The sequence below is a fragment of the Pleurodeles waltl genome, chromosome 4_1, assembly GCF_031143425.1.
Source record: "Pleurodeles waltl isolate 20211129_DDA chromosome 4_1, aPleWal1.hap1.20221129, whole genome shotgun sequence".
NCBI classification, from domain to species: domain Eukaryota; kingdom Metazoa; phylum Chordata; class Amphibia; order Caudata; family Salamandridae; genus Pleurodeles; species Pleurodeles waltl.
In genome coordinates this window covers 72,066,661-72,083,923 of record NC_090442.1, presented here as the reverse complement: position 1 = coordinate 72,083,923, position 17,263 = coordinate 72,066,661, and the positions used below count along the sequence as shown (strand labels likewise).

General features: G+C 48.6%; 1 protein-coding gene across 1 annotated transcript in view; it reads right to left on the bottom strand.

Annotated features, from left to right (window-relative positions):
• KDM4A (lysine demethylase 4A) overlaps positions 1–17,263 on the bottom strand; it is a 460,608-nt gene that overhangs the window by 14,584 nt on the left and 428,761 nt on the right. The window contains exons 18-21 of the mRNA XM_069227816.1: positions 15,662–15,770; positions 15,015–15,203; positions 8,211–8,381; positions 6,646–6,765 (exon numbers count right to left, since the gene is read on the bottom strand). Coding sequence (XP_069083917.1) covers positions 6,646–6,765; positions 8,211–8,381; positions 15,015–15,203; positions 15,662–15,770 — 589 coding nt within the window. The remainder of the gene's footprint in view (positions 1–6,645; positions 6,766–8,210; positions 8,382–15,014; positions 15,204–15,661; positions 15,771–17,263) is intronic.

The following is a 17,263-nucleotide window of genomic DNA, read 5'->3' as shown; positions in this document are numbered from 1 at the left end:
TAGCCATAAGAGTATATGGTCTGAGAGTTTGTCAAACACGAACTCCACAGTTCCATAATGGTTACACTGAAAACTGGGAAGTTAGATATCAAACTTCTCAGCACAATATAAAATACACCCAGAGGGCCTCTTAGAGATGCCCCCTGAAACATACCCGACTTCCAGTGTGGGCCAATTAGTTTTTGCCAGCCTGCCACACACCAGACATGTTGCTGGCCACATGGGGAGAGTGCCTTTGGCACTCTGTGGCCAGGAACAAAGCCTGTACTGGGTGGAGGTGCTTCTCACCTCCCCCTGCAGGAACTGTAACACCTGGCGGTGAGCCTCAAAGGCTCACCCCCTTTGTTTCAGCGCCACAGGGCATCCCAGCTAGTGGAGATACCCGACCCTCCGGCCACTGCCCCCACTTTTGGCGGCAAGGCTGGAGGAGATTATGAGGAAAACAAGGAGGAGTTACCCCCCAGTCAGGACAGCCCCTAAGGTGTCCTGAGCTGAGGTGACTCTTACTTTTAGAAATCCTCCATCTTGCAGATGGAGAATTTCCCCCAATAGGATTAGGGATGTGCCCCGCCCTCCCCATAGGGAGGAGGCACAAAGAGGGTGTAGCCACCCTCAGGGCCAGTAGCCATTGTCTACTGCCCCCCCAGACCTAAACACACCCCTAAATTGAGTATTTAGGGGCTCCCAGAACCAAGGAAGATAGATTCCTGCAACCTAAAGAAGAAGAAGGACTGCTGACCTGAAGCCCTGGGGTGAAGACGGAGACGACAACTGATTTGGCCCCAGCCCCACCGGCCTGTCTCCCTACTTCGAAGAAAAACTGCAACAGCGACGCATCCAACAGGGTCCAGCGACCTCTGAAGCCTCAGAGGACTACCCTGCATCTAAAGGACCAAGAAGCTCCCGAGAACAGCGGCCCTGTTCAAGAAGCTGCAACTTTCTGCAACAAAGAAGCAACTTGTAAAGACCACACGTTTCCCGCCGGAAGCGTGAGACTTTTCACTCTGCACCAGACACCCCCGGCTCGACCTGTGGAAAACTAACACTACAGGGAGGACTCCCCGGTGACTGTGAGCCTGTGAGTAACCAGAGTTGACCCCCCTGAGCCCCACAGCGACGCCTGCAGAGGAAATCCAGAGGCTACCCCTGACCGCTACTGCCTGCTTCAAGGAACCAGATGCCTGGAACCAGCACTGCACCAGCAGCCCCCAGGACCTGAAGGAACCGAACTCCAGTGTAGGAGCGACCCCCAGGTGACCCTCTGCCTAGCCCAGGTGGTGGCTACCCCGAGGAGCCCCCCTGTGCCTGCCTGCATCATTGAAGAGACCCCCGGGTCTCCCCATTGATTCCTATAGGAAACCCGATGCCTGTTTGCACTCTGCACCCTTCCGCCCCTGTGCCACTGAGGGTGTACTTTCGGTGCCTACTTGTGTCCCCCCCCCCCCCGGTGCCCTACTAAACCCCCCTGGACTGCCCTCCGAAGACGCGGGTACTTACCTGCTGGCACACTGGAACCGGGGCACCTCTATTTCCATTGATGCCTATGTGTTTTGGGCACCACTTTGACCTCTGCACCTGACCGGCCCTGAGCTGCTGGTGTGGTAACTTTGGGGTTGCCTTGAACCCCCAACTGTGGGCTAGCTTGGACCCAACTTTGAACCCTGTAAGTGTTTTTACTTACTTGTGAACTTAACATTTACTTACCTCCCACAGGAACTGTTTATTTTTGCACGGTGTCCACTTTTAAAATAGCTTTTTGCCATTTTTGTCAAAACTGTACATGCTATTGTGATTATTCAAAGTTCCTAGAATACCTGAGTGAAATACCTTTCATTTGAAGTATTACTTGTAAATCTTGAACCTGTGGTTCTTAAAATAAACTAAGAACATATATATTTCTATATAAAAACCTATTGGCCTGGAATTGTCTCTGAGTGTGTGTTCCTCGTTTATCGCCTGTGTGTGTACAACAAATGCTTAACACTACCCTCTGATAAGCCTACTGCTCGACCACACTACCACAAAATAGAGCATTAGAATTATCTCCTTTTGCCACTATCATACCTCTAAGGGGAACCCTTGGGCTCTGTGCACACTATTTCTTACTTTGAAATAGTACATACAGAGCCAAATTCCTACAAAAACCATTGGCCTGGAGTTAATCATTGAGTGTGTGTCTCATTTCTGGACTGTGTGTGTACAGCAAATGCTTTGCACTACCTTCTGATAAGCTTAATTGCTCGACCACACTACCACAAAAGAAAGCATTAGCATCTACTTTAGCCTCTGTTAAACCTCTAGGGAACCCCTGGATTCTGTGCACACTATACCTCATTTTGGTATAGTACATACAGAGCCAGCTTCCTTCAGTGACGAGATCTTAACCTTGTCCTTGAGCTGCTGTTGTGAAGTCACGTACGACTGGAGCAAGATCTAGGGTGCCAGAGTGGAGATGCCACTGATACAGGAGACTGTGGTGGCCAAGAATGAGTGGCTGGTTGAACTGAAGGTGTAATTACCGTTCCAAGTACCAACTGTGGAATTGGAGCAGGAAGAGGATAAGAAGGAGGAGGTGGAGGAGAAAACTCCCTCAGTACCTGAGGAAGCATTGGTGAATCAGGAATTATGACTGGAGAAGCTGGTCTGGTTGACGGGTATGCTGAATCTGGAATGATGACTGGAGAAACTGGTCTGGATTAGGCTCTGGAGTACTTGGAACATGATTTTCAGATGGGAGTCTACAAGCCTTTGGGCATGAAAGCCATTCCACCATCTTCATCTGGAACTATGTCTCAACACTGAAATTCTCAACAACGTGTCATTCTCCTTGACACCATGTATGTTATTGACATCAAACCAGCCTTTGATGGCGAACAAGTAGGTGCTGTACCTCTTCTTGATATCGATGTCCTCAACATCAAATGGGGAGGTCATTTCTCACCAGATCTTCTTTTGAATATCCTTATGCAGGAAACCTGAGAGAGTGAGACAGAGACCCTGGTAGAAAGAACAGTCTCTCCCTGCCCCTCGTAAGATTCTACAGGCAGGGAATCTTGCCTTCTCGAGTGCTCCACTTGCAGGCAAATGTCCCCTCTCTTGCGCTCTCTCTCAAAGTACGTCTGGAAAGGGTCTTACAGTGGCAACACATCTTAGGGTCATGAGTCTAGTAAACAGAGAGCTGTTTTGCAGTTTTTCTGCCACATTTTGGGCAGTTTGCAAAAAAAAAAAAAAAAAAGAAAAAAAAGAAAATGCTGTATTTGTATTTCCTATCACTCTTTGCCCTAAAAAAACTTTGAGGGAATCACTTTTGGGAAGAAACAAATTAACAATTTTGAGTAAAAAAAAGAAAAAGCCTTAAAAAGACAGAGCTCTGCTCCAGGATACTGTCAGCAGGAGCCGGGAAAAAGAAGTGACTAAACTGCCACCTACAGGGAATGATGGGACACTGCTGGCCAGAGTGCCCTTAACGTGCAGTGTTCTTTTCTCATTGTTTTAATACTGCAGCTGCACCAGCTACATTGCCCTATTCTTCCTACCATTCACTTTTAAAAAATGTAAAAAGATTTTGTAAAGGGCTATTTAAATTGTCACTGTTATTTATTTTTAGTGACATTTTGAAGGCAGAATGCTTTTTTCCTCCATCTTTTAAAGTAAATTAATGGAATTTGGTAATATAGCCTGTTTTAAGGCTGCAAATTGTACATTTCGTCACGTGTACCTCGTGGACTTTCTGAAGGAAGGCAAAGATATTGTAAGAATGTGACTGCCAACTGTTCTGGGGTCGTGTAGGAAACTGGACTTCTTTGCAGATGACCCCCCCCCCCACTTTTTGTCCCCAATAGAATTACTAGATGCTGGTTTGCGACTGACAGTGCGCTGAGGCCTGCTAATCAGACTTCGGTGACAGTGCCCTTTCCCCTAAAACAGCTTTAGCACTCCTGTAAGTCCCTAGTAAATGGTACCCCTGGTACCTAGGGCATGGGTACTAAAGAGGGTCCCCAAGGGCTGAGGCATGTCTTATGCCAAACTAAGGGACCCACACACAAAATTACACACAGACTGCCACAGCAGGCTGCCTGTTATGGTGCAAATCATGTTTGAAAACTTGACATGCACACTGCAGTATGCCATGCCAAAGACACTGCATGGGCTATATGTCAGTCACCCCTACAGTAGGCCTTGGAGCCCTAAGGCAAAGTGCATTATGCTACGTGTGGACATATCTGCGTGAGCAGATATGCCCCTGTGATATCTAAGTAAATTTTTAGGCACTACAAGTGAACAGGGAAACCATCCTAAGGTAGGTACTGGACACTGGTCAAAACGAGTTTAGAGGCTACATAATGGCTTCACTGAAACCTACGGTGTTTGGTATCAAACACCTAATATTAATAAACCCACAATTAGAGACATGGATTTATTAATACATGCATCAAGAGGGTACCTTATAGGGTACTCCCTGAAACCTACAAGTCCTCTTGTGTGCTGGCTGACTGGTACAGTCCAGCCTGCCACCATAGACAGGTTTCTGACCCCCTGCAGGTGAAAGCCCACACACGGATACCAGAAACAATGCCTGCTCCGAAGTGAGGTGTTCACAACTCCTCCAGCATGATGGCTAGTGAATAAGCATACCAAGGGCAGGGAATTCAAAGACCCTGACACCTTTGATATGCAACCTTTGTTTTCCCCAGTCCTGGGAGATGCCACCCCTATTCCGAGGCCCATTTAGGGCCAGGACAGGCAGGAAATTAGATAGTGAGGAGGTGTTACACTCTCAGGCTATTCACACCCATAGGCTGTGCTACCTGATTGAATATGAAAATAGGAATCCCACCATTTTGTGCATGGTTGAATTAGGCACTCTTGGCCAGGGGTATGCCCACATCCCACAGGAAGTAGTCATATATAGGGGATGTAGTGACCTCAGGGTTAAGCAGCCCATTGGTTACTACCCATAACACCCCTACATTCAGTACTTAGGTGACCCTGACACCAGCAACTCAGGTTCACTGGACCAAAGAAGGACACAGAAGAACAAGAACTAAGGAGCAGCAACTGACTTGGCGCCAACCTGCCAACTGTCCGACAACTGCACCAAAGTCGACTCATCCTACAGCTGTTCTGCCTCCAAAAGCCTGGGAGGACTGCCAGCACTTCAAGGAATTACCAGCATCTCCTGTGGAGTAGTGGAGCTACTCTCCTGCAGCCACCCACGAAGAACTATTAAAGCCCCAGTCTGTGGAAAACCAGACACCAAAAAGCACCACTGCACACGAGCCCCTAAGCCCGAGTCAAAGTGGGCCAACTGTGCCAACGAGGTCCTGAGACCATTCAGAGCGTAACCCCACCTTGGGTTTGGCCAGATTGGTCCCCCAGCAGCCTCTTTTTGCAGGGATCAAGAACCACAAGGAGTCTTCATTACGTGACCCTGCCCGACAAAGCACCACTGCACACACGCCACCCCCAACCCGAGTTGCTGTGGACCGACGGTGTGTCTGCATGCCGAAGTCCATTAAGATTTAAGTCCCCCCGCCTCCCCCCCTGGGTTCAGCTGTACTGGTCACCCACTTCTCACTTGCAGTTTTTCTACCCTATACCAGACACTATAAAATGCCCCTGCATCCGGAAGCTCCAGTGCCTCCCGAAGTGACCGGTTGCTGCTGCCTTAGACCTTACCCCATACTTACCTTAACTCCAGAATAACAGTCCTGTAAGTTAATGCCAAGTACCCACATACAGTAGGTTTATTTTCCCTTGGGATAACATTACCACATTAATGTGAATGCAAGTGTATTTGCTGTAGACTTCAAAACTGCGAACCTAAAAAGTCCTTACCCAATAACGAAGTTCTTGATGTTCAAATATATATAAAAATAAGTAGTATTTCTAAATTGGTGTTGATCTCCTTATTGAGTGTGTCATTTATTGACTGTGTGTATGCAGCAAATATCTAACTGCCCCTTTGACTAGCCTCAGCTGCTCGCCCACCCTACCATAAATAAAGCACTTGGGGTTTTTAAAGAAAGCCCTGTCCATTACTAAGGGGATACCTGGCCTCTTCACACAGCATACGTCTTTTTGATATACTATATAAAGGGCCAGCTTCCTACAGGTCACCACGGATGGTCCGGACTATTCAGTGCTTATGATTACCAATGTACATTCCTCATCTTACTCTTTTATATTTCTTCTTTGAAAAAAAGCACTAATTTTCGGATGACTCCAAACTAACCAGTACATTCAGAGGCCTTTCCTTCTGCTTAGTTTAGTTTATTGTACAGTGCACTAACATGTTATGGTGCAGAAGTGCTAATTAAAGCAGCAAACTAAGCTTAGGTACTTTAATCAGTGGTTTGGTTGCAGTCATGGATACTGAAATCACTGCAATTACTGAATTTGGCTTGCAGTCGTGAACAACCCATTGCTGCTGCCGTCATTGAGGGTAGGCTTCAAATCTTAGCATTGCTAGAACAGCTCCACAGGTACCACTGGTGCCCAAGATCTGTCCGAATGTCATCTGCAAAACCCAACATGTGAAAGCCTCAAGCCAAACGGGGAGAGCATGCTGGCACATTCAGCCTGCTGGGGATAACATCTTGGTGACTGTGGACGTCACAAGTCCCAATGGAGTGCTGGTCTCACCTCGTACATCTGGATGACATGGGAAGCGATGAACGTAGCACCGTACACCTGTCCATCCGTCCACCTAACCTGCACAGCTTCCCCAGCAGGAGGCGGCCCCGACTGCACACAACTGTGACTCTAGATGAACAAAAACAATAGTATTAATCATTTGCACACATGAGGGGAGCGTTGCTACGCCATGGTGAATACTTCTGAAAAAGACAGCGGGAACACCAACCATACATTCCTAGAATAACAAAACAAAAACAAAAAAACAATTCAGATATTAACCCACCAGCATGGCCAAACCCAGTTTTACAAACCCTCTACTGAAGAACCCGGGAGTCTGGAAACAAGACTAGTTACAAGTCAGGAGAGTGCGCATTAGAACTGTGTTTGCAATGGAAACCAGGCGAGAATCACAGACTTGACTTTTCAAATAGAACTGGAAACTCACAGCTGGGTAACGGCAGCAGCTGGTAATTTCCTATGAATTGAATCTCTTAGCTTTCTACTCACTTTCATACAATTCTAGGAGGTGCATGAACATATAAAGCGGTCTTGGAACAAGAGGAGTGGCATGTAACCAGTTTTTACATAACAGTGCTACCAATTACTCGGCCTCCAGTGCGTAGTACTTCAAACCTGCCATGTGGGTCCCACCAAAGGAGCGCCCCGGGAGCGAGTGATGTGGTCGGAGGGTGAGTTATCCCTGGTTGTGCTCCACTGGGTACGAGCCTGTGATCTTCCATCCTCTTGCATGGGTCGGCTAAGGTACTGCTAGCAGTAGATTAAGGTAGCTTACCTTGCAGTACCTCATTTAGCAGCTAAATCGACGTTACCCCGGCAGACCTCAGCTGAACTATCCCGACTGAGTCCGTTCCGCAGGTTCAAATGACGCGGGTGTGTTACAGTGGCTGTAGGGCCGTGGTTGAGGTGGAGTTGGTCTTGCTGGAGCTATGTGTTTCTGACCTAGAATCCAGTGAGCCAAGGCCATAGCAGCGGCTTGCATCCATCTACTTGCATCTCGGCTGCTCTGCCCAGCCAGCTCTGGATGCCTAATGCACATCTAAACCCAGCCTGAGACAGACGCGGCCCCTGAAGCTGCTGGATCGGAAGGTTCTACAAGCCGGAGTGTCTCAGACAACCCTGGCAAGGCCTACAGTACGGGGTGGGTGGTTGGGTTACGGCTAATGTCTGCTTCAGGCAGAAAAAGCTAGACCGGCTGGAAGGGAAGACATGACACATGCTAATGCACACTCTCAGACTGCAGGAAGGCAGATTACAACAAACCGGTGGTACAGAAACAAACGATGGAATACATCTTCCGAGCACCATGCAGATATCATTCAATAATATATTCCATACTTTCCAAGACAGTGCAGGAGGCAGCCAATTGTTCAACCCTTAAGAATGTTTACTCCAACCTCAAGGGCCGGGGAGACTATGCCAATGTGCTAAGCGGTTCTTACTTAGAGCAGACCAGGCACCACCCAAAGACATGCATGACCTCTAGGGAATTATACAGTCTCTAGAGCAGAGCACACAACCTCCTGACATCAAGGCGCAGGAAAGCAACCTACCACGATATCCTCTGGATACAGATCACTGCTGAAGGAACCGTCGTCAAAGTTCACTTCATAGAATGTCTCTTTCATTCGTTTAATCACTTCACATTGATAGTAGCGGCCGTTTTTATGCTTGCTGATCACGGACTGTCCGACCTCAAGCTCGGTCTGGGAGGGCTTCACAGGCTGCAACAGGCCACAAAAGAATAGTTCTCCGTTTACTTTTATAGCCATGGATGCCACTACCGAAGTAACATTTGCAGATATTGCAGCAATCAACAAATACACCACAACAAAAAGAAAACAATTCATTACAGAGTCACATTTGCGCAAGTCTCTCTTCAATGGTTCGATTTTAATGAATGTTTTCTCATTGTGGTCACTTATCCCTTGTTTTCTAGGGCAGAATGTTGGTGCAATTCCATCTGACGGCAAGGCTACTACTTTTATACATTGGAAAATCCTACAGTAGCAAGGTCTAAAGGTGGAGATTTCTTGAGACTCAGATAGCATGACACGGAAATGAATAAGTTACTTACCTTGTAAGCATCTATTCATAGCATGCAGTGCCTTACATTCATATGCTTAGTAATCTCCTGCCACCTAGTGTTGAGCTCAGAGATTTTTAATGTGTTTTTCTTCTATGAAGTCTTTCGAGTCACTAGGTATGGTGACTCCTCCTATCTAGCTAGCTGTGGTGGTTGAAGAGCCAGGTTTTTAGTTGCTTCCTGGACAAAGTAATAGGGAGCGGTGTGAAGGAGGAGGGGCACGCTGGACCAGGTTTTGTCGGTGAGGTGGGAGAAGGAGCATCCCCCGGTTCACTCGCGTTGGATGTGGGAGATGTGTGCATGAGCGAGGGTGGCTGAGTGGAGCTCTCTTGTCGATTGGTGGAAGGAGAGGTGTCTGAGGAGGTATGTGGGCCCCGGGTTGTGAAGGGCCTTGTATGCAAGGGTGAGGAGTTTGAAGAGGCATCGCTGTTGTACGTGGAGGCAGTGGAGATTCCTCAGGTGGGGGGTGATCCTGGTTCATCTGGGGAGGTCGAGGACGAGTCTAACTGAGGTGTTTTGGATGGTCTGGATGCAGTTGAGCTGACTTGAGATTCCGGCATAGAGCGTTGCCGTAGACCAGACGACTAGTGATGAGGGCTTGGGTGACGGTCTTCCTGGTGTGGACGGGTAGCCATCGGAAGATCCCCGGAGTGTGCGGAGGATGTGGAAGCATGAGGAGGCGACAGCATTGACGTCTTGACTCATGGTTAGTTTGGTGTCCAGGATGATTCCCAGGTTGTGTGCTTGGTTCAAAGGTCTAGGCGGGAGGCAGATGGTGGGCGGCCACCATGAGTCGTTCCAAGGGGATGGTTTGCTTTCAAAGATGAGGATTTCGGTCTTATCGGAGTTAAGTTTGAGGCAGTTGGACTTCACCCATTCAGCTACGTTGTCATGGTGTTTTAAAAGTTGGCTCTGGCTGCGTCTGCGTTGTAGGAGAGGACCAGTTGGGTGTCGTCCGTATATGAGATGATGTGGAATCGGTGGGAGCAGACTACTTCCGCGAGAGTGGCCATGTAGGCGTTGAAGAAGGTGGGGCTTGAGGGAGGATTCCTGAGGAACGCCGCAGATGATGTCCTTAGGGACGGAGGCGTAGGGAGGGAGGAGGATTCTGTGAGTGCAGCCAGAAAGGAAGGAGGCGATCCATTTGAGTGCATTGCCCTGGATTCCTGTGTTGTGGAGTCTGGTGATGAGTTTGTGGGTAGAGACAGTGTTGAAGGCGGCCGTGAGATTGAGAAGGATGAGGGCCACTGATCCACCAAGGTTGAGGAGGAGTCTGATGTCATAGGTGGCTGAAATGAGGATGGTCTCTGTGCTATTGTTTGGGTAGAAGCTGGATTGGTACGGGTCCAGTAGGTTGTTGAGTTTGAGGTATTCTGAGAGTTGGCGGTTGACGCCCTTTTACAGTATTTCTTGGGGACTGGGAGGAGCAAGATGGGACGTGTAGGAAGTTGGCTCTGTATGCACTATTTCAAAGTAAGGAATAGTATGCACAGAGTCCAAGGGTTCCCCTTAGAGGTAAGATAGTGGTAAAAAGAGATAATACTAATGCTCTATTTTGTGGTAGTGTGGTCAAGCAGTAGGCTTACCAAAGGAGTAGTGTTAAGCATTTGTTGTACACACACAGGCAATAAATGAGGAACACACACTCAGAGACAATTCCAGGCCAATAGGTTTTTGTATAGAAAAATATCTTTTCTTAGTTTATTTTAAGAACCACAGGTTCAAGATTTACATGTAATACTTCAAATGAAAGGTATTGCAGGTAGGTACTTTAGGAACTTTGAATTAGCAAAATAGCATATACAGTTTTCACATAAATCACATATAGCTATTTTAAAACTAGACACTTAGTGCAATTTTCAACAGTTCCTGGGGGAGGTAAGTGTTTGTTAGTTTTTGCAGGTAAGTAAACCACCTACGGGGTTCAAGTTTGGGTCCAAGGTAGCCCACCGTTGGGGGTTCAGAGCAACCCCAAAGTTACCACACCAGCAGCTCAGCCGGTCAGGTGCAGAGGTCAAAGTGGTGCCCAAAACGCATAGGCTTCAATGGAGAAGGGGGTGCCCCGGTTCCAGTCTGCCAGCAGGTAAGTACCTGCGTCTTCGGAGGGCAGACCAGGGGGGTTTTGTAGGGCACAGGGGGGGACACAAGTTAGCACAGAAAGTACACCCTCAGCAGCGCGAGGGCGGCCGGGTGCAGTGTGCAAACACGCGTCGGGTTTTCAATAGGTTTCAATGGGAGACCAAGGGGTCTTTTCAGCGATGCAGGCAGGCAAGGGGGGGGGGGGGGCTCCTCGGGGTAGCCACCACCTGGGCAAGGGAGAGGGCCTCCTGGGGGTCACTCCTGCACTGGAGTTCGGATCCTTCAGGTCCTGGGGGCTGCGGGTGCAGAGTCTTTACCAGGCGTCTGGATCTGAGGAGCAGGCAGTCGCGGTCAGGGGGAGCCTCGGGATTCCCTCTGCAGGCGTCGCTGTGGGGGCTCAGGGGGGGGCAACTCTGGCTACTCACGGTCTCGCAGTCGCCGGGGAGTCCTCCCTGAAGTGGTTGTTCTCCACAAGTCGAGCCGGGGGCGTCGGGTGCAGAGTGTCAAGTCTCACGCTTCCGGCGGGAAACGCAAGTTGTTTCAAAGTTGCTGTTTTGTTTCAAAGTTGCAGTCTTTGGTGAACAGGGCCACTGTCCTCAGGAGTTCTTGGTCCTTCTAGAGCAGGGCAGTCCTCTGGGGATTCAGAGGTCCCTGGTCCCTGGGGAAAGCGTCGCTGGAGCAGTGTCTTTTAGAAGTGGGGAGACAGGCCGGTAGAGCTGGGGCCAAAGCAGTTGGTGTCTCCGTCTTCTCTGTAGGGTTTTTCAGCTTAGCAGTCCTCTTCTTAGGTTGCAGGAATCTGAGCTCCTAGGTTCTGGGGAGCCCTTAAATACTAAATTTAAGGGCGTGCTTAGGTCTGGGGGGTTAGTAGCCAATGGCTACTAGCCCTGAGGGTGGGTACACCCTCTTTGTGCCTCCTCCCAAGGAGAGGGGGGCACATTCCTATCTCTATTGGGGGAATCCTCCATCTGCAAGATGGAGGATTTCTAAAGTCAGAGTCACCTCAGCTCAGGACACCTTAGGGGCTGTCCTGACTGGCCAGTGACTCCTCCTTGTTTTTCTCATTATCTCCTCCGGCCTTGCCGCCAAAAGTGGGGCCGTGGCCGGAGGGGGCGGGCAACTCCACTAGCTGGAGTGCCCTGGAGTGCTGTAACAAAGGGGGTGAGCGTTTGAGGCTCACCGCCAGGTGTTATAGTTCCTGCAGGGGGAGATGTGAAGCACCTCCACCCAATACAAGCTTTGTTACTAGCCACAGAGTGACAAAGGCACTCTCCCCATGTGGCCAGCAACATGTCTGGAGTGTGGCAGGCTGCTAAAACCAGTCAGCCTACACGGGTAGTCGGTTAAGGTTTCAGGGGGCACCTCTGGGGTGTATGTTACAATAAAATGTACACTGGCATCAGTGTGCATTTATTGTGCTGAGAAGTCGGATACCAAACTTCCCAGTTTTCATTGTAGCCATTATGGTGCTGTGGAGTTCGTGCATGACAGACTCCCAGACAATATACTCTTATGGCTACCCTGCACTTACAATGTCTAAGGTTTTGCTTAGACACTGTAGGGGCATAGTGCTCCTGCACTTGTGCCCTCACCTATGGTATAGTGCACCCTGCCTTAGGGCTGTAAGACCAGCTAGAGGGGTGACTTATCTATACTTCATAGGCAGTGTGAGGTTGGCATGGCACCCTGAGGGGAGTGCCATGTCGACTTAGTCTTTTTATCCCCACTAGCACACACAAGCTGGCAAGCAGTGTGTGCTGAGTGAGGGGGCCCCAGGGTGGCATAAGATATGCTGCAGCCCTTAGAGACCTTCCCTGGCATCAGGGCCCTTGGTACCAGGGGTACCAGTTACAAGGGACTTACCTGGATGCCAGGGTGTGCCAATTGTGGAAACAAAAGTACAGGTTAGGGAAAGAACACTGGTGTTGGGGCCTGGTTAGCAGGCCTCAGCACACTTTCAAATCAAAACTTAGCATCAGCAAAGGCAAAAAGTCAGGGGGTAACCATGCCAAGGAGGCATTTCCTTACAGGACGATAGTTGTTGAGCTCGCTGGGGTTGGCTGTGGGTTTCTTCAGGAGTGGTTTCACCTCTTCATGTTTCCAGGAGTTGGGAACAGTGGCTGTGGAGATGGAGGTGTTGGGGATTTCTGTGAGGGGATCAGTTCTTTTCCCAGGTTAAAGAAGTGGTGGGGCCAAGGGTCGGAGGGGGATCCGTAGTGGGTGGAGGACATGATGGAGACTGTCAATGGTGGAGATCTGTTTCCTTTTGGTGATCTGTTGAGGAGGGGAGGGGTTGGGTGCGGTGCGATGAATTCAGCAGGCTGGGGGTCGGAGTTGCTGTACATGTTGATTATCTTGAGATGAAAATAGTCAGACAGCTTTTTGCAGAGTGATTCGGAGGGAAGGGACGGTGTTCTCGATGGCATAAGGGCAGGAGAATTCTTTTACGAGCATGAAGAGTTCTTTGGAGCAATTGCTGCTGGTTTCTATGCGGGTGGCCAAGGCAGCATTCCTGGATTCCCGGAGTTGGTGGTGGTAGGTGCTGAGGGCAGACTTGAAGTGGTTGAGGTTGTCTGGGGGTTTTGTAAGTGTGCCAATGTCTTTCCAGCTTCCTGCAGTTGCGTTCGTGAGTCTGGTGTTCGGTGATGAACTAAGCAGCTTGTTTGTTGGGTTTGTTGTTGGAAGAGTTAGTAGAGCGACATTGCACTTTACTTTCTAAGTGGGGGGAAGCCATTTTACGCTTGTACTGGCCACAGCAATACCTGTGGTCCAGCTACATGATAACTCCAAACCTAGGCATGTTTGGTATCAAACATATCGGAATCATATCCCAATACTAATGCCAGTACTGGTGGCATGATTCCATGCAGTCTGGAAGGACCCAAACAGTATTGCTCCTACCAGTCTTCCAGGGTTTGAGAGCATTCCACGCTGCTGCAGCCCCTCAGACAGGTTTCTGCCCTCCTGCTGCTTGACCAGTTCAAGCACGGGAAGGCAGAACAAAGGATTTCCTGTGGGAGAGGGAGGCAATACCCTCCCCCTTGGAAATAGGTGTTACAAGACTGGGGAGGGGTAGCCTCCCCACACCACCAGCTTGCTTTAAAGGGCACGTTTGGTGCCCTCCTTGCATAAACCGGTTTGCACTAGTCCAGGGACACCCCCAGTCCCTGCTCTGGCACAAAACCACACAAAGGAAAGGGGAGTCACCACTCGCCTGTCCATCACCACCCCAAGGGTGGTGTCCAGAGCTCCTCCAGGTGGCCACTTGATTCTGCCATCTTGGAAACAAGATGTACAGAAGCCCCTGGGAACATTTGGTTGGTCACAACATCAGTGATCCCCTCTGATAGGTGGTCACCCGGCAGAGTGACCAAGCCCTCTGTTAGGGCTATTTAGGGACTCCCTTGCGGGTGGGTACCCAGATTCGGCGTGCAAGACTCCACCAGGACTCCTGGATGACAAAGCCGGTGTCAGTTTTGCCCTACCTGATGAGGGCTATCTGGATTGGAACCAACCTTGTGACTTGGATCAGGGTCAACTGTGTTTTTTGTGCTTGCAGAGTTAAATTTGCTTCCTGCTCCCTCATGCATTTTGGAGGGGCATCAGGGAACATTTGTTATAGGACATGGGGTCATATTTGGAGCTGAGGCCACACAACCAGAAGTTGGAAAAATCTTTGGGGGAAGTGTGAGGGGTGGGAGGAAATGTATCCCTGCAAACTGTCAAGAAATTCAGAAGTTCAAAAAGGTTTTGGTAATTACTGAAATCAGTGAGTGTATAGCTGTGGTTCTGTGTCAAATGCTACAGAAAAATGGGCAACTGATGTCAGGATGAAGGCATGGTGCCTTTATGTAAATCCATGTCTTCTTGTCCTGAGGTGGGAAGAACACCGAGGATGCAACCTGCCGGCATGCAGGAGGCATTGCAGACGTTTTCTAGATCCAGTCTGGTGCTAGGAATGTGCTTAGAAGTCTTTATAGGAAAATCTTCTATCACCTTCATTCATCATCTTTCAAAAGCACTACCACACACTGAACGTAATGCCAAACTCTGGTGGCAAAGACACACTGCCTTAAAATAAAACACTCCCAAGCGAAATACAATGAGATTTTAAACTGTGTGTGCACCTCTAAAGAAAATCAAGTATTTGCAATGTTTTTAAATCATCCTTTCTGCCACTACCCTGATCACTCACCTCCAACTGTGTCGGACTTTTATGCCTGAAGCAGGTGATGAACACCACGAAGGGCCAATCATCTGGCTGCATCATGAGGCCAGAAGCTTGTGCACATGTAACATGAAATGAGGTAGGGCACCGTCCATGGGAGCACTGCACACAGCACCCGCTGATCCTCTTCTTGCGCTTCCTGCAGAAGACACATTTCTACAGAAGAAAGAGGGGAAAAGGGGGCAAAGAGAGATTTTGAAATTAGCAAACTTTGCCCAGAAAGTCAGTGCCCCTTCATTAGAATCATTCTGCAGCCTCTGCTGGCGTCCTCTCACAGCCTGAGGGCAGGGGAGAGTAGCCAGCCTCCTTAAGGTTGCGAGTTCACTATGGGTGCTCTGTCAGTAGAGTCAGGCTCTGATAAAGATCAGCACTATAAAATGTGGAACGAAAATACACAGAAACACTGGGTGCGTGCTGAGAAAATGGTCAAACCAATAAAAAAAAAAAAACTTTTGTCCAGTGACAAAACCTGCCAAAATCACTTACATGCCTGAACTTCAGCAGGCAGACGTCCTCGTTAGCAGTGATACAAAGAACTCCTTAAAGAATGTACTAGCTGGAATCCCTTCAAAGAAGGGAGCGAAGCATGGCAAAGTTTGCCCCCAAACACTTACCAATCTGAATCGTTGAAACGGGACCTTGCTAATGTCAATAGGGCGTCGCTCAGCAATATCAACAAACTTGGCTTCAAGAACCGCCACCGCACACATAACGTGGACCCATCTGGAAACGCAAAGGTCAAAATACAGTTAGCACAGCTCTATAACTGGATAACAAAACAGTACAAGAGGAGGAGCGCAGATATTCAGAGAGAAGTCGGACCTAAAACTATTGGAACCTCACTAGATTTGTAGGAGAGGGAACACTATCAACTCTGGCGCACCGGTGAACAAAAACAATGAAAACAAATAGAAATCTAAAGGTAATTTCAGTCTCTTAATCAGTCAGGCAATAGTCACCATACTTCGACTGAGTAATGATTGTCTCTAAGTACTTTATTCAACAAACCAAAAGGATTGAACAAGTAACTTACCTTTGGTATGAAATTATCTGGTAGAGACATATTCTAGTTGCAGATTCCTTACCTTAGAATTTCCCCCAGGCGTTAGTTCAGATTTGAAGATTTTACTTGAGCAATACGCTTATGCGCCATCAGGGGGAGTCTGCTGACTATGCGTCCGTCGTCAGCATCGTGTCACCAGATGAAAAACGTTACTTACCAGTAGACAAATGTTTGTGGCATGCAATGCTGTAGATTCACATGCTGTGCATAAGCTTGCATCTAGTGTTGGGTTCAGAGTAGGTCAACTTGTTTTTGTTCGAAGAAAGTTTTCAAGTCACGGGATCGAGTGACTCCTCCTCTCAATAATACTGCGCATGGGCATCAAGTCCTTTGTTATTTCTCTGCAGGCGGGAGAGTGAAGTAGTTAAAAATAGATAGTAGGATAGAAAAGATGTCCATACAATGTATTGACATATGTATATTTTATACATAGGACTAAATTGCAACATCTACACACTTATGGGGAGGAGGGAGGGCGCATGTGAATCTACACCACTACATGCCACAAACAGATGTCTACTGGTAAGTAACATTTTCCGTTCGATGACGTGTAGCTGTAAATACATTTGCTGTGCATAGACTGTAAAGCAATCCATCTATAAAGCGGTGGCTAGTGTGCAGTGGTTGCAATTGTTTGAAAAAGTGTTTTAAGTACAGCTTGCCCAACATTTGCTTGTTGTCTCGCAAAGACATCTTGTAGGGAAATGCCTCCCTTGGCCTGGTTACCCACTAACATTTTGCCTTTTGTTGAAGCTAGTTATGATTGGAAGTGTGCTGGGACCGTGCTAACCAGGCCCCAGCACCAGTGTTCTTTCCCTAAACTGTACTTTTGTTCCCACAATTGGCACAGCCCTGGTACACAGATAAGGCCTTTGTAACTGGTACCCCTGGTACCAAGTGCCCTGTTGCCAGGGAAGGTTTCTAAGGGCTGCAGCATGTATTATGCCACCCTGGGGATCCCTCACTCAGCACAAGCACACTGTCTCACAGCTTGTGTGTGCTGGAGGGGAGAAAATGACTCAGTCAACATGGCACTCCCCTCAGGGTACCATGCCCACCTCTCACTGCCTGGGGCATAGGTAAGTCACCCCTCTAGTAGGCCTTAGAGCCCTTACGCAGGATGCACTATACCACAGGTGAGGGCATAGTTGCA